The 15,843-nt window shown below is 36.7% G+C and overlaps 1 protein-coding gene across 3 annotated transcripts in view; it reads left to right on the top strand.

Moving 5' to 3' along the window:
• The window catches only part of Atp2b1 (ATPase plasma membrane Ca2+ transporting 1), a 108,322-nt gene that overhangs the window by 51,495 nt on the left and 40,984 nt on the right, over positions 1-15,843 (top strand). For all 3 annotated transcript variants that reach the window (XM_035451794.1, XM_027394135.2, XM_035451793.1), the window contains exons 2-3: positions 1,264-1,692; positions 12,578-12,775. In XM_035451794.1, the coding sequence (XP_035307685.1) occupies positions 1,485-1,692; positions 12,578-12,775 (406 nt within the window). In that variant the 5' untranslated portion in view covers positions 1,264-1,484. The remainder of the gene's footprint in view (positions 1-1,263; positions 1,693-12,577; positions 12,776-15,843) is intronic.

Raw genomic sequence — 15,843 nt, forward strand, 5'->3', positions numbered from 1 at the left:
TAGGCCCCAGCTGTTTGTTTTTATAACCAGCCCGCTGATTGACTTCAGTGACAGCTGAAGTATGTGGACCACAAACCATGGCATACATACACCCTACTAACAGTTTTACAGATAAGAAGCAATTGTACTTGCCATTGTCTTTTCCAGTTCCTGGATATTTTGTTAAATATTTGTGGGGTTAGATTACTTGAGAAGCAGAAAGTTGATTCAGTTAACTGAAGTTTGATTGTGGATGCCTTTAAAAACAATTTAATGGCAAAATGTACAAGGGATTGGATGAAAGAGATGTTATCATAGGAAGATTTAACCAAACTCAGGCACTGACTGAAACAGTTAAAGATGGATTCAAAGGCAATCCGAGGTCAAGCCCAGGTAATTAGGATAATAGTAACCATGGAGGGTGTAGTTATAGAGACTATTATAAATCCAGTCTTTAGCACTTTAGATGAAGAATTGACAGGTTATTTTTAGGTCAGTTAAAAAGATGAATTGAAAGTACAGTGAAGAAATTAAAACTGTTTCTCAAACTCTATTATCTACCTCATTTTTGTATTATTATGCTCATTCTTTTATTATCTGTCATGGTCTGCCATAATTCTTGACTCTAAGAATAGCATGTAAATAAATTGGATAAGCAGTAAGAAAATGAAGTAACAGGAAAGATTAAGGCAAGTCGACAGAAGTCCATCGTGGTAACACGATGGAACCCGTATGGAAGATCTTTAGAAAGTCAAAGACCATGGAGCCATAAAGTAGTAAAGAACAGTGCAGGAAATGTGTTCACTTCTTAGGCTTTCTGTGCTGTCACAGGCTGCTCATGGGAACAGGTTTAGTGATCCAGCTTAGGCCTGAGTATCACCTTCAGATACTGCAGCCACACAGCTGAAAACTCATTTGTTTAGACCTTACTGTAATGGACAAAGTAAGAAATGGTAGTATTTAATAGTTACATGAAAGGAAGAATTTAAGGCAGCTAGCAAAGTTGAAACTAACCACTTGAAGCTAAGCACATCAACAGTAACTTAATAACAGTAATATACAAGCATGAAATTCAGTCATGATATGCAGTTTCATTTAATTGAGTTCTAATGACTAGGCGCACACTTTATTTAGAACTTATACTATGATCTGAAACCACAGTTCACAAATATTTACAACTAGTGTACTTTGTTTAGCTGCCTGGTGGCATTTAAAAAGTATGCTTACATGCATGCATAATTCTTGAGAATGAACCATTAACACCTAAATATTTTCTTCTTACAGATGTATACATCTCAAGATTGAGAGGAAGAAACAAGTCATGGGCCAGTGGTCAAGTTACTTCTCTGGGAATTGTTGCTGCTGATACTACTTCACAGAGTCATACCATGAGTGTTTGGTTTAAGGAAGATTTTCATATTTAAAAGATTTTCATCTTGGAAATATATCAAGTGAAAATTTCATTCTTTTGGGAAACATTTTCCTCCTAATAAGTTATACTGGTAATGGGCGACATGGCAAACAACTCAGTTGCATACAGTGGTGTGAAAAACTCTTTGAAGGAAGCTAATCATGATGGAGACTTTGGAATTACGCTTTCAGAGCTTCGGTCTCTCATGGAGCTCAGGTCCACAGATGCATTACAGAAAATACAGGAAAGCTTTGGAGATGTCTATGGAATCTGCAACAAGTTGAAAACATCTCCCAATGAAGGTAAATGTTAGTGTGTGTTGATTAGTCACTGTGCAGAGAATACTGTTTATTCAGCTCAGATGCAAACATTCTGCTTGCATTGTCTTGGCCATTGCATGTTTAGTAAGGAGTTTCAGATTGCTACAGTTAGAATCTGTCAACTTACATGTTGCAGAATGGTGAGCCGAAATATTTTTTTCTTTTTCTCTTTTTATTTTAGAAGCAATCTTATTTTACATATCAATCCCCCATTCCCTAGCCCTCTCATCCTCCCATACCCACCACTGAACACCCCCAACCCATCCCCACCCACTCCCAAAGGATAGTGAGGCCTTCCACGGGGGATCATCAAAGTCTGTCACATCATTTGGGGCAGGGCCTAGGCCCTCTTCCATGCATCTGGGCTGCAATAGTAGCCCTCCATAGGGAATGGGCTCCCAAAGTCCATTTGTGCACTGCGGATAAATACTGACTCCACTGTTAGAGGTCCCATAGACCCAGGCCTCCTAACTGGCACCCACATTCAGAGGGCCTGGTTCGGTCCAGTGGAGCCAAAATACATTGTCTGCATTAGTGCTCTAGTTGACAATAACAAGATTGCCCTTCCACTGGAGATGTAGAGGATAGAACTGAGAGTGGTATTCCCCCAGGGGATTCAGTGGAAATAAACTGCTCACTAGCCCTCATTTTGCCAATGGCTTAAAATAGTTCTCACTTCCAGTAGCTGTCAAAGTTGTTTTACCTCATGGGACTTAATCTAAACTTTTAATAATCAGTTGGCGAGGTCTGAACACAAAATTTTAAATTAGATGGCACTAAGTTGTTCACTTGATAAACATTAATACTGTCAAATTATGTTGAATTTCCCTGTTTGAAATGCTTTAGTTTCATGAGTTCCTTGTTTTATAGTATGGACTTTGCTGTACTATGACCTTTTAAATGAACTGACAAAGTTGAGCTTTTATATATTGATATTATTGTTCACAAAATGAGGAATGCAGAGTTTGAAGAGAGTATCTCGCATTTCAGAGGAGAAAGTAAGCAAGTAAATTAAATATATAGAATGGTAGTATCTATGCTTAGGAAAAGTCAGTGGAAAAGGAAAGGCAGATGTTTTGAAGGTGCCTGTATTAGATTGTGTGACATCTTAAGAAACAGCTCTAGACATGAGGATAAGTGTTCAGTGGGTACAATTTATTTTAATAAGATTGGAAGTTCTTAATTTTAAAATACTGTATTGGTATATATTCTATATAGTTATAGGGAAATTATGAAAGCTATTTTTCTCAACATTTTTATGGCATTACTACTGATGGTGATATGTAATGTAATAGCAAAAGGTAATTTTCAAAATTATTCAAGATTTTTTAAATCATACCATATTTGAAAATATTTATGTAGTATGGGTGAATTGCTCACTACTAATTATGTTAGCTATGCTCTCTGAGTTTTCTGATGTACCACAGTGTTGAGGAACTCAGTGTCCATGCTTACACATGTCCTAAAACAAAGTAGTCTCACTGCTTGAGGTCTTTTTCTGCAAGATGCCTCAAGATTTTTCTGTATCTTTTCAAGTCAGAACTATTAGCATTGTAAACTTCCTGTTATACTATAGTAATGTTATACAACTTGAAGCTTTTCATTATGCAAACAGGATCTGAAATTACTTAAGGTTTTGACATGTTAGATTATACTTTAAGGTGCTGTTCTCCATTAGTAGGTTTATTAATTTTCTTTACCCATTCATACTTACTATATTTCATCTAAAACCCAAGCATTCATCACTTGGGTTTTAATGCTTCATGAACAGCAAATTAACATGAAGTATTAACATTATAGAACCCTCGTTCATCATATACATTTGTCCATAAAAGGCATATTGAGTGACTAGGGATGTAACCCTGTAGCAGAGCATTTCCTAATATGCAAAATCCATAGGTTGGATGTCCAGAACTGCAAAAGGTGTATATTGAACTTCACTTTCAGTTATATAATTGTTTGCCCTTCCACCAACTATATTTTTAATTTTGTTGCTATGAGTTACTAGTCTTTATTTCCTAATTACTGAATATACCTCTCATGACTTGTCATTTTTAAAAGCACATTTTCTCAATAATTTGCACCACAGTTTCTTTTATTATTTTGTGTAGTATTTTACCTTGATTTTGATGTAGTTAATGAATTAATTGGAAAATTTTACTTTTAGTAAATTCTGGGAAGAAGAGATTATTTTACTCGTGACAGCATGATGGAAGCCATGAATGGTGTCTAGAGAACTAATTCAACACTTAACATTTTGTCTTTATTGTTTATGTTTTGGAGCATCAAATGAAATTATGCATTATTTTTCTCTCTTCTAGTTTTACAGAGTTCTTGATCATGTTTTTCATAATAATGTTTGCTAAAATTTGTACAAAACCGGTCTTTATAGTCTATGTAAATTAACCTGTCATTTTGAAGTATTCTTTTAAAAAATTACAAAACGGTCCACTGTAAGTATGATATTTGTGTTTATAGTTACTGAAATATAACCAAAATGGCAGCAAGCTTAATAGAAATATTTCCAAAGGACTCTTGATAGCTTTCACTTATTAGAACTATTTCACTCCGAAGTCTAACATTTTGTCACTGGTCAACCAGCCAAATCCTAGTGAGTCAGGATCAGAAGTACACAGATGGGGCTTGTGTGGCCAAGGGTGTGTTTAGAGCTTAGTAAATCCCTTGTTGTTAGACTAATCTGTATTCAGAGAAAGAGAGAACTAAAATGGTTTATCAGAGCATATGGGTTTTATTGCTGAAACTAAAGGTGTTCCCTGTCCCTTCAGTCCTTTTGTTTATCAGTCACTTGCTAACACAGCCATTAATCACACCTGGTAATCTCATGTGCTTCATAGATTCCATATGTATATCTCCCTAAAATGGAAAGGCACTGCAAGTTGTTAAAAGAAATTCTGAGCATAAAATTAAGTTACATCTAGTACTTAGAAGTTATACTCAAATATGTCTATGTGTTTTTTAATTTGTAGGAGTATAGTATTAGAAAGTATCTGCTATGTGACAGGTAACTTTTCTAGGCCCCAGGCATGCATGCATGCATGCATGCATGCATGCATGCATACATACATACATACATACATACATACATACATACATACATACATACATACAAACATTAAAGATCTGCACTTTATGGTCAGGAAAGGGAGATAGACAGTTCACCAAGTTAGATGTATAGCGACTAAATTATATAGTGTTAGTATATTAGGCTTAAGAGAAAAATGAATGGAAAAGGGAAATCAGTTGTTCCAGAGGTGCCTGTGTTAGATTGTGTAATGTCTGAAGGAGCAACTTAATTCATTTCTTAGGAATAGCAACAACTCATACAATAGCACTTATATTCGGAAACATTTTGTGCTAGATTGGTTATTCATGCTTTCTTACAAATATTAACTCGTTTTATCCTTAAAACTCCTTCCTCCCCCTACGTTACAAGCAAGAATGCCACCACTCCTCCCAAAAAGGTTAAACAGCTTGCCCAAAGTCACTTTAGCTGTGGTCTCATTCTGAATAGATTTTAGCTGACACAGTGTACTGCCTTTTATAAAAATTCAGTTTGTTATAACTTATACTGGAGTGAAGATACTGAGAGCGAGAAGCCTTTGTTCTCTTCTCCTAGCACATCCCCCCCCCCAATGGAAAAACAAACTTATTTTTGGAGTTACATGGTAGATAAATGGTTTTGTGTGTCAGCTTTCTGTCAATGACAGAATATTTTAGATAATCAGCACTGAAAGGAAGAATGGTTCATTTTGACTCCAGTTTTAAGGGGTTTTACATTATTACTAGGCCTGTTGGCTTTGGGGTGTAAGGAAGCAGTAATTATTAGCAAGAATCTATGGCAGAGGAACGCATTCAGTTGGATCGTGGGGTGAGGGGGTGAATGAAGAGCCTTTTGGTAGGCATTCATGATCCAGACTGTGATGTTCTCAGCACCCTGTCCTTAAAAACACGCCCTTCCTATCCAAGCAGCTATGTTTCTTCCTCATTTGCCACTGTACCACATGTTCTTTGAAATAGTACTGTTTGAACCTGTTGTGAAGAATAATACAAATGTGTTGACCAGTAGAACATATTTGAGCCTAATGAGATTTTTCCATCTTTTTTGATTAATCATCATAATTCCCAAGGGGATTAAAATTAAATGTTCAGGGTAAAATGAAGTTGAGACTTGGAATGTCATATTTTAATGATATTTTTTAGAACTTTTAGAGCAAACATGTATCAGAGCTCTAGAGTGTAGTTTGATGTCAGAACAATCTGCTTGTAACAACCTAACACATAAAATTATTTTAAACTGTTTTTTCTTTTGCATGTTATTTTCCTATATTGACTCATTCATACCTCAAACTCCATTTCTCAGTCCTTTAGTTTTCACAGTCATTTCTGGTTTCTTTTCTGCTTTAACCCTGTGTTAGCTGTCTTGTGCTTTACATTGAATGGCAGAGTAGACTGCTGTAGATGTCTGGAATGCCGCATCTAGTTCCAGTATCATAGTTGTTATACAGTAATACCACACTAACCACAGTATAAAAATAAATTTCATAAACATTAAAAACAGATGCTAAGTTAATAGGCACAGCCTCATGCACCACAAAGGAAAGAAGTAAAACTGACCTTTTTAAGTGGCAGTTATCAAGACTAGGAAAAAAAGAGGGGCTAAAAAACCAATAAGGAGGGAAAAGATGGCAATAGAGAGCAACAAACGAAGTATGCAGTGGGAAGCAGGGTAGGATCAATAGCCATTGTTGTTGGTTGCCTAGTTTCCATGTTTTGAGTGACAATTCATATTTGCACTTCCTAGAAGTAAGTCTCTTGTACTTTGACCTTGTCTCCATGTTGTGATATATTTTAACTCTTGGAGAAAATTGACCTTTCCCTAGGGATAAATCATTATTGACTTACAGGCTGGTACAAAATGCTCTGATGTCCCATGGTTTGTGCTTGGCTTTGCAGATTAGCACCGATATTCAGCCAGTGTTTGCATGGTCACAGTGTGCTAGCATGTATGGTTTTATGTTTATGAGTTCTGTGATCCTGCATGACCTTGTCCTAGAAATGTATTGACACCGTAGTAGAGAATTGCATGTAATTTTGATCCTTGCTCTGGTCACTTGTTTTCATTGCTTATAGATTTTTTTAAAAGATCATTTTAACTAGTTCTCCAACTCTGTATCATGTATATAATTTTAAAAGTCCTATGTGAGCCTGAAGTAGCATGTCCTTGGTTTTCTCTTGTGCTTCTAAGTTTAGGTTTTAGGTTAACAGTGAACTGAATTCCTTTTCAAATACTCCCTTTCTGTCTCCCCAACATACTCCTGGAGTTCTCTTTGCTAGTAGATGCTGTTCTTCCCCTCCTGTGCTCTCTGAGGTTGTTGCTGCTCTATGATTTTCTGTCAATTAGTACTTCTGGGCAATGCCATCCATTCTTGTTGCCTGTGACTTCACCACCCATCATCTCGGTGCTGGTTGTTGCCATGTTAGCAGTTTCAACCTGGGATTCCCCACAGCCTTGAAGTCCCAATTCTTTATCTTTTTCCCACAGCCCTGTTTAATGAACCTCTCCAAAGTGTTTTGCTGAAACTGTTACCCATGTTGCTACAAAGTTAGAAACTTGAATCCCTTTGATTTTTTTTTTTTTTTTTTTTTTTTTGCTTGCCTGTTCTCATGTGGTCATTAAGTCTTGAGAATTCTAGCTTCTAACTTTCTCTTTACCAACAGTGTCTTCTTCCCTGCTGTCCTCACTTTACCCTATGGGTGGGATTTGACATCTTGTCTTAAGAAAATTCATCTAGGGTGATAATTGGTTCCTCTTCCACACACTTACCATTTTTCTAGTTTTGAAGTCAGAGTTTCCCATTGCTTTTGGAATGATGCTTAGACTCCTCGAGTAGACCTACAGTTCTCCTTATGATCTGCTCCACCTGACCTTTCTAAGTTGATCCCCCCTTTCTGATTCTTCATGTTGGAAGCTGCAAATTTTGTTTGTATTCCATTTTCCCAAATGTATTCCCTAATATCCTCTACAGTGCCTTTTAACACATACTACACTGAGTGTGTCTAGATGGTTGCTTATTAGTCACCCCTACCAAACTATGATATTTTAAAGTCAAGAATCAGGGAAAGGCATCCTGCCTGACCCATCTCTTGTATGTTCAGTACCTATTCACAGTGTCCAGCACACGGTAGCATATGGAAATGAATATTTAAGTCTGACTTTAGATGGGTAGACCTATAATTTGAGGGCAGGTGAAGGGATCACCTCCTCTTTCAAAACTGAAACGACAAGGATGCACATGAACACATTTCCACATACTTTTGAATCTGCATCTTTTTCTCCCATGTAGGGCAGTCACCTTATCTCTTGCAGCCATCTCACCATCACATATGTGTATATATACACATATATACATCCATAGTCACAGTTTCTAGTTGTATGTGGAATGTATTAGCCCTGATTTTCAGCTAAACCCACCTGCTTTAAACACTTCAGTAAAACTAGTCCTCCTTTCATAAGTCACAGTCAGCAATTGAGATGCCTTATTTCCTTGGTATAATTGATTTTATTCTCTCTCTTCATTCAAGTGCAAGATAGCACTGTGTATCGATATTATATGTTCGTAGGATCAACTTTAGGTTAGTTCTACTCCCCATCTTGGTGGATGTAGACATACAAAGTATAATTTTGAAGCTGGTTCCTATGGGTTGTGGTTGTATTTTTTCTTTATCAAGCTAACTGTCCTATTAGAAGATCAGTCCAGTGTTTGACCATGACCTTGTTGCCACTATGCCAAGAACTCAGCAGATTTTTCATTGTATTTATTGTAAGTTCGTTCTGATAATTTGTTACTTCTATAATTTAAAAACTGGGACCAAGTAGTTTCATCACCAATGGCTCTTCTTGCAGTGGCAGTATCTTCCTGATCTGTCAGACTGATACCCTCAGCCTGGATTCCATCCCTTCTTGCTTCCTCACAGGTTTTACTCTAATAATATTCATGATTTCATATATCTGTCATCATCATTTCTGTCACCAACTCTATTTTTTCCTCATTTCCGTTCGTAGATACTTTGCTTTACTATCTGCCAGCCATCTTTGAAAACACAAAATACAAATAATACCCACTCTAAGTCACCTTTACTGTTGTATTTCTCCCCACTCCATCACACTTTGGGAGAAAGGGCAGACAATAGATACTATTTCCACTTGCTCATTGTCTTAATTCATTCTAATTAGACTTCTTCCACACTTTGCTACTGGAAGGTTCTTATCAAGGCCATTATCTTTTGTCTAATGAAAGAAAATAGGCTGTTTTCTGCCTTTATCTTACTGGGCCTTCTCACAGCATCTCAGCATACTCTTTTAACCCTTTTTCTTAGGGAAACTTCTGTAGTGCTGCCCAAACATGTTTCATTCTGTCCTAGGTTGGTGTCTTGGTGCATCCTTCCCCACCTCCCCTTGGGAACTTCATTTTATTCCTTCCTGCCTGCTTATTCTGGTCTTCAGAAAACTCTCATGTAACCAGTCTCCAGAATCTTTGTATGTTGCTAACCCTCTGTTCAAACTTTGCACAGAAATTTTGTCTGTTTACTAGATACAGGCACTTGTTTTCTCAAGTCTACAAAATAGAACTATTAATTCCTCTTTGCCCTTCCACCATCTGCAGTTCTCCAAGCCTGCCCTATCTTGGTAAATAACCACCATCCACCCACTCACATGTACACACATTAGCTATGATTTTCAGTTAAACCCACCTGCTTCAAACATTCCATTAAACCACCCCCACTCAAGTCCTTGTACCAAAAAAAAAAAAAAAAAAAAAAAAGTTAAACATTAAGTCTAGATACCATTCTTTATTCTTTTCTTTCCCTTTCATCCCACCTCCAATTCTTCATCTTGTCTGATCTCCTTCCAAGGTACCTGGCAGATCCAGTTACTCCTCTCGGCTTCTACATCTAAAACCCAGAATCAAGCACCTTTGTCTCTTTGTACCACTGCCTCTTGACTAGTCTTTTTCCTGGGGCACTCCAACATGGCAGTATAAATGACCTTTCTAAATTGCACATTAGTTATCACTTCCCTGCTTAAAAACCTTCAGGTGGTTTCCATCACAGTTAAAGTGAATAATAATCTTCCTTCGTATCCTCCATGATCTTGGCCCTGTTTTTTTTTTTTTTTTTTTTTTTTTTGTCCCTTCCCTGTTCTGACTCATTCTTCTTTCTTTCCTCATTGATCACTGGACCTTAGCCACAGTGGTTTGCTTTCTGGTTCCTAAATCTTGTAACCTTGCTTTGATCTCTGTTCAGTCTTTGCATTTGTTTGTGCTACAGGAAATGCTTTGTTCTGGTCTATCACAGGGTTGACTAGTTGCCATTCAGACTCATTTAGATGGTAGTTTTTTAGAAAGGCTAATGTTGTCCACTGAGAGAATTCTGGTGGCCTTGTAAAATCAGTGTTCTGTGAATTACAGGTATCCTTCAATTTCTTAATTTTATCAGTTTGTATCTCTCCAATATAATTCACACTTACTGAAGATAAAACTGGCTCCTAGCATGTGGAGCAGTGTCTGGAAGTAGTTGATGACCAGTAAATACCATCTTTGGGCAACTCAACAAAACTTTTCACTTCATGATACTAAGATTATTAAACCTATATATAAGTAAAGATTGTGTTCCAAATGGGCGTGAAACTTATAGTATTAAAATTTGTAACCTGTCTTCTCTCTACTTAATAAACTTTACCCTGTAATTTGTGACTTACAAACTTAATGCCCTCTCCTTGTCTTCAAAACAACCTGTGAAATACTCCATCAAAGAGTACTGCATGCCCTCCTCCCCCCAAACCCCCAAGTAAAGTGACACAAGATATCAGTATGGGACCTGCATCTTAGGTTTTCTAATTCCCCAGCTTCATTGTTGAGTGTTACAAGCATATGCTTAACCATATATGATCTTTTTTTTTGGAGGGGGGGTTACAACTGGGGGTGGGGGTTGAAACAGGGTTTCTCTTTGTAATAGTCCTGGCTGTCTTGGAACTCACTTTGTAGCCCAGGCTGACCTTGAACTAACAGAGCTCCATTTGCCTCTCCTGAGTGCTGGGATTAATGGCATGTGTGACCATAGCGCAATTAACCCTATATGATGTTTAGAAGAAAATAAGAAATTCTAAGAGCTGCCTCCCTTTGTCTTTGTACTTTTTTTTTTTTTGCTGTTTTTAACTATGAGACTTTTCAATTTTAACATAAAACATCTGTAGCTAATAAAAACTTTGACCTAATATTTTATAATTATAATGGTAATATTTGAACTGATCAGGTGCTAGTTATGTGATCAGTGGTAATCTACAGTCAGTATGATATATATATATATGCATTTCTTTAGATAGTGGAGACCACCAACACAGGGCAGACTGGGACTCAGCTTCCTTCTTCTACGTGAGATAACTGAAACAGGAAACTAAACAAATTACCCAGACTTCCAGTGTCGCCTTTATTACTGTAGTCTTCTCTGACTTTGTTCTGGTGACTCCATCTCAGAGTTCAGAGTACTGGAAGGTTTAGGTTGACTTGTCATCAAGGCTTTTTGAACTGTGCAGTATGTCCATGTACAGTTGCTAGTGAGAACATTCTCTAGAATCTTCTTTTGGTACATTCAACAAAACCAATGACAACTTTGGATCTGTTGTTTGTTTCCTTTTCTTGGCTCTTTGGCCCTTTGCTTGCTTCAGCATTGAGATGTATTGAAACACTGAAGACAAGAGTCTTCTAGTAATGTGGACTTTCCTGTTTTCTTTGTTGACTTCATAAATGGGCTTTAAAAAACAGGTTGAAATAAGGCCAAAATTGATGAAAGGTACTATTCTGGTATCTCTGACACCTTCAGCACTCTTAAATAAACTAAGGAAAAATGAGATCTGTGGATGCTGTCTGGTTTTGCTTGGTCAACATGTGCATGTATGTGTATTTTTCATTGGAGAGTTCTTTATATACCTGGGTTTGTCTGGATGGATGAGATTAAATTGGAGGGACTATGCTTTATAGGGTAAAGGAAAGACAAAGTGGTGTTTGTCCAACCTTCCTTAATCTCCCATTCCACAGCCTAATCAGTGAATGTTCCATCCTGCAGTGCATCTTTTCCCCACCAGCAATTGGTGGCTACAGTTTCCCTTGAGAGGCCACTGGGAGTTTCCGCTTCATGACAACAAAAAATCTTATCAATCTACCTAAAACCAACATTTTAGTAGAGATGCTTTTAGAGATTGTGTTAAAATTAACTCTGTTCTTCAGATTAGCTAGCCAGCCTTCAGTACTTGAGCAAATCTGCCTTGTATATTTTTTTCTTATAGAAACTTCCCCCTTTTAGAAAAAGGAAAGCATTCCTAAAACCCAAGAAGCATTTAATTTTAGCATTAAAAAAAAAAACCTATCAGATTTTCATAATAGGTTCTGGTATCTTGGTGTCTATAAGAAGTATGGTCAAAATAAGCAACTAAGAAAGTGAAAGTGGAATTTTAAAACAATGGAGGTGGGGGCGTTGCAGTGCTAGGCATGAAACCAAGGTCCTTCCCACCTATTCCATGCCCTCTACCACTGAGCTTGTCCAAGCCCATGTGATCCACTTTTAAGTTGGCTACTTAAAATTGTGTGCTTCAAATAAAGCTCTGTATGTTTCTCATTGACTTAAACTCTGTGTGTTTAGACTAAAGAACAAAAGTAAACATTCTGGTATAGGCCTGTGAATCACCGTCTAAAGTGTAACCATTTTAAACCACTTCTAATGAAGTGGATACTTTCACTTAAAAGTTGTCACACTTCACCAAAATTTGTTTTTGTTTTTGTTTTTTAATCAGGTTTAAGTGGAAACCCTACAGATTTAGAAAGAAGAGAAACAGTGTTTGGAAAGAACTTTATACCTCCTAAGAAGCCAAAAACCTTTCTTCAATTAGTATGGGAAGCATTGCAAGATGTCACTTTAATTATACTAGAAATTGCAGCCATAGTATCATTGGGCCTTTCTTTTTATCAACCTCCAGAAGGGGATAATGCACGTAAGTAAATGGGGTAGGGGGGTGATGCTAGTTCACCATATTTACTTAAGATCTAATTATTATTATTTTTATTATTGTTATTGTTATTATAGTTATAATAATAATAATAAAGCCAGAGAAAATTTATTGACTGCTGTGTGCTAGGCTCTGGTCTAAGCACAGCAAATGTATTATCCGAAATGATTTTCACAGTAACTTATGAGTTTCAATGTTGCCTGCGTCATATAGGGAGTCACAGTTTAATTGTTCTTCCATGAATGCATATAGTGTGGACATAGTTCTACATCTGGGCACTACACATGGATGATACAGCCTGCTATCAAGGGTTCAAGTTTTAAATTTTGATTTTGTTTTACATAGAAATGCTTATACACAGGTTTAGTACAGTGCTTGAGACCAAGGTGTTATTTATCCCATATACTGCAATGCTTGAGACCAAGGTGTTGGGGTTCATGTCTTTGGATTGGGAGTATTTACACAATACACAGACAATCGAATTCTTGAGGAACGGGCCTATCTAAATACCATATGTATTTATGATTCAGATGTACATACCTGAAGGTATTTTATACAATTTTTTAAAGAATTATCTGCCCAGTTTCTTGGGTAGAGTTTTCCGCTGTGGCATTGTGCCTATGCTCAGAATGTTTCAGATATTTGAGTGCTTAGGATTTTTGGAGATTGAATCTGTGTGGGGACACATGAGGAGGTACAACATAGAAGAGGCAGATCGGCTTTGGTGTCTATCCAGTGGCTTCATTGGGCTCTTTCTGTGCCTCTCATTCTTTTTCCATTTCTTCTTTGCCTTTTAAAAGGCTTTATTATTATGAATATTATTATTACTGTGATCTGTATACTGGAGAATCTAGCTTGAATTTTGGATTGTACATTCAAGTCATCCTATAGCATTTGATATCAAAGGACTGAGTCTTTAAAATGTTTTGTTTGTGAAGGCTTCATTCTCAAGCCTTCTACACTATGAAAAGTTTAATTAAACGAAAAATGCTAGCTCTAGAAGTTGGCTAGGTAAAAATACAAAGAAATTTCACAAAGGTGTGCCTAGGACTTGTGTAAACACTTCTGTCTTACTGATTTTTAAGGAAGTTGGTCACAGAATATGCCTGTTTATCTTAAATAGTGTAGAGCAGGTCTTCTGAACTTAAAATTTTATCATAAACAGTCCTCATTGTTCACTGAACCAAAAAAGCACCCAGGTTTTGTAACCTGTCTCACAGGGACATAAAATTGTGCCTGGATCAGAATCACCAGTATAAGTAAGAAGATATTTTGGTAATATATTTTTCGGTATTTAGGCAAAAACAAAACAAGGTTTTATTTAAGCAAATAGTGTGTTTGTGTGTGTGTGTGTGTGTGTGTGTGTGTGTGTGTGTGTATGTGTGCGCGCGCGCGCATTTGGAAAAAAATAGAGGAAGACAAGCTAATCAGAAGGAAATAATAATTTACCACTTTCTACATAGTACTCAGAAACCTTCCAGATTCTAAAACATCTACATATGTCCATGTAGTCATCTGTTTGAGTGTGTGCGTGCTTTTTACAGCTCTTAAAACATACAACTGAATTTCTCAGTTTTCCAATACCCAACCTTCACTATAGAATATTAAAAATTGGTATTCTAGATTTTAGTTAACAAATTAATAAAGAAATTACTAACATTTTTTCTCAACTGTAAGGAAAATATTTTTAGTGGTGTGAGGTTTATTATGAGCAAAGTCTAGAGCCAGTCTTCCTGGCATCCAACCTACTTCATTTATAGTATGTAGTGACTAGAAATTTCACCAGATTTGTTCGAGGTTCTGCTAATTGAATACATCTGAGATGATAATCTAGAGTTACCCTAAAGCCTTTTAAGATTCAGAATCCAGTAGAACTTGTCAATGAAACCTAGGTTTTTGTTCCATGGTAGAAAGTTATTTGGTGGTTATATGTACTACCCGTGTGCTGCCATCCCAATACTTTTTCAAATCAAAATGCAGAAATTTTAAGAAAGTCCATTATTTGTGAATCTTCTAAAGAAATTTGCGTTATCAACATTTCTTACTAATACTGTTTGGCAGTGAAAAATAGCCTGTGCCATATATATAATTATTGAATCACTAGTGTCTGCATGGCAGTGATTCTCAACCTTTGTTGTCTCGGGAACCCTTTATACTTGGTCTTGAGGAAGGACTCCAAAGAGCTTTTGATTATGTGAGTTAAGGTATAGATATTCCCTGTATGTCAAAGTGGAAACATTTAAAAGAATTAACTTGATTGTGGTAATTATTTCTCAGGGTATATATAAATCAAATTGTTATATTAGGGCAAAGGAGATGGCTTAATTGGTAAAGTACTTACTGCTCAAACATAAGGACTTGTGTGTGGAGCCTCTGCATCCATATAAAAAGCAAGGCACACTGTTAGAAGACAAGATGGACTTGTTCCTGGAGCTCATAGGTCAGTCAGCATAGCAAAATTCAGTGAGCTCCAAGTTCAGTGAAAGACATTGTTTAAAAAAGTAAGATGGTGAATGACTGAGGAGAATACCTGGCCTCCACACAAACATGCCTCGAGGTAAATATAGGTAGAATGTAAACTTCTCTTGTTTGAATATGTTTCCAGGGGGACACTTTTGGTAAAATGTGTTTACAGAGTAGGACTAAAAGAATTAAACATTATACACCTTTGATCTTGGATTTACTTTCTTTGTCCCTATAGCATCTAAAAGGTTTTCAGTGGTCACCAGCTGGAAAAGATCTTAGTTTCTAGGGATACTGTACTACCCTCTGTTCAAAGATCATGTGATCTTGGGTAATGTGGAGTGGAGCCATATATGAAAGGAAATATGTCGTTTCATGTTTTCTTGAAATAGCTTAGTGAAAAATACTTGTTTCAGTAGTTAAAGCTGATAATGACATAATTGTTTCACGATTCCTTTCTCTTAACCTCTGTTATATTGTCATTAATCTTTTATGGTTACTCTTTTAGAAAAAAATTGAACCCATACCTCTGAGTGCTGAATTTAATTACATGTATTTGCAACTGTATCTTTATAATGTATAATTTCAAA

Source organism: Cricetulus griseus (genome assembly GCF_003668045.3).
Source record: "Cricetulus griseus strain 17A/GY chromosome 1 unlocalized genomic scaffold, alternate assembly CriGri-PICRH-1.0 chr1_0, whole genome shotgun sequence".
Lineage (NCBI taxonomy): Eukaryota > Metazoa > Chordata > Mammalia > Rodentia > Cricetidae > Cricetulus > Cricetulus griseus.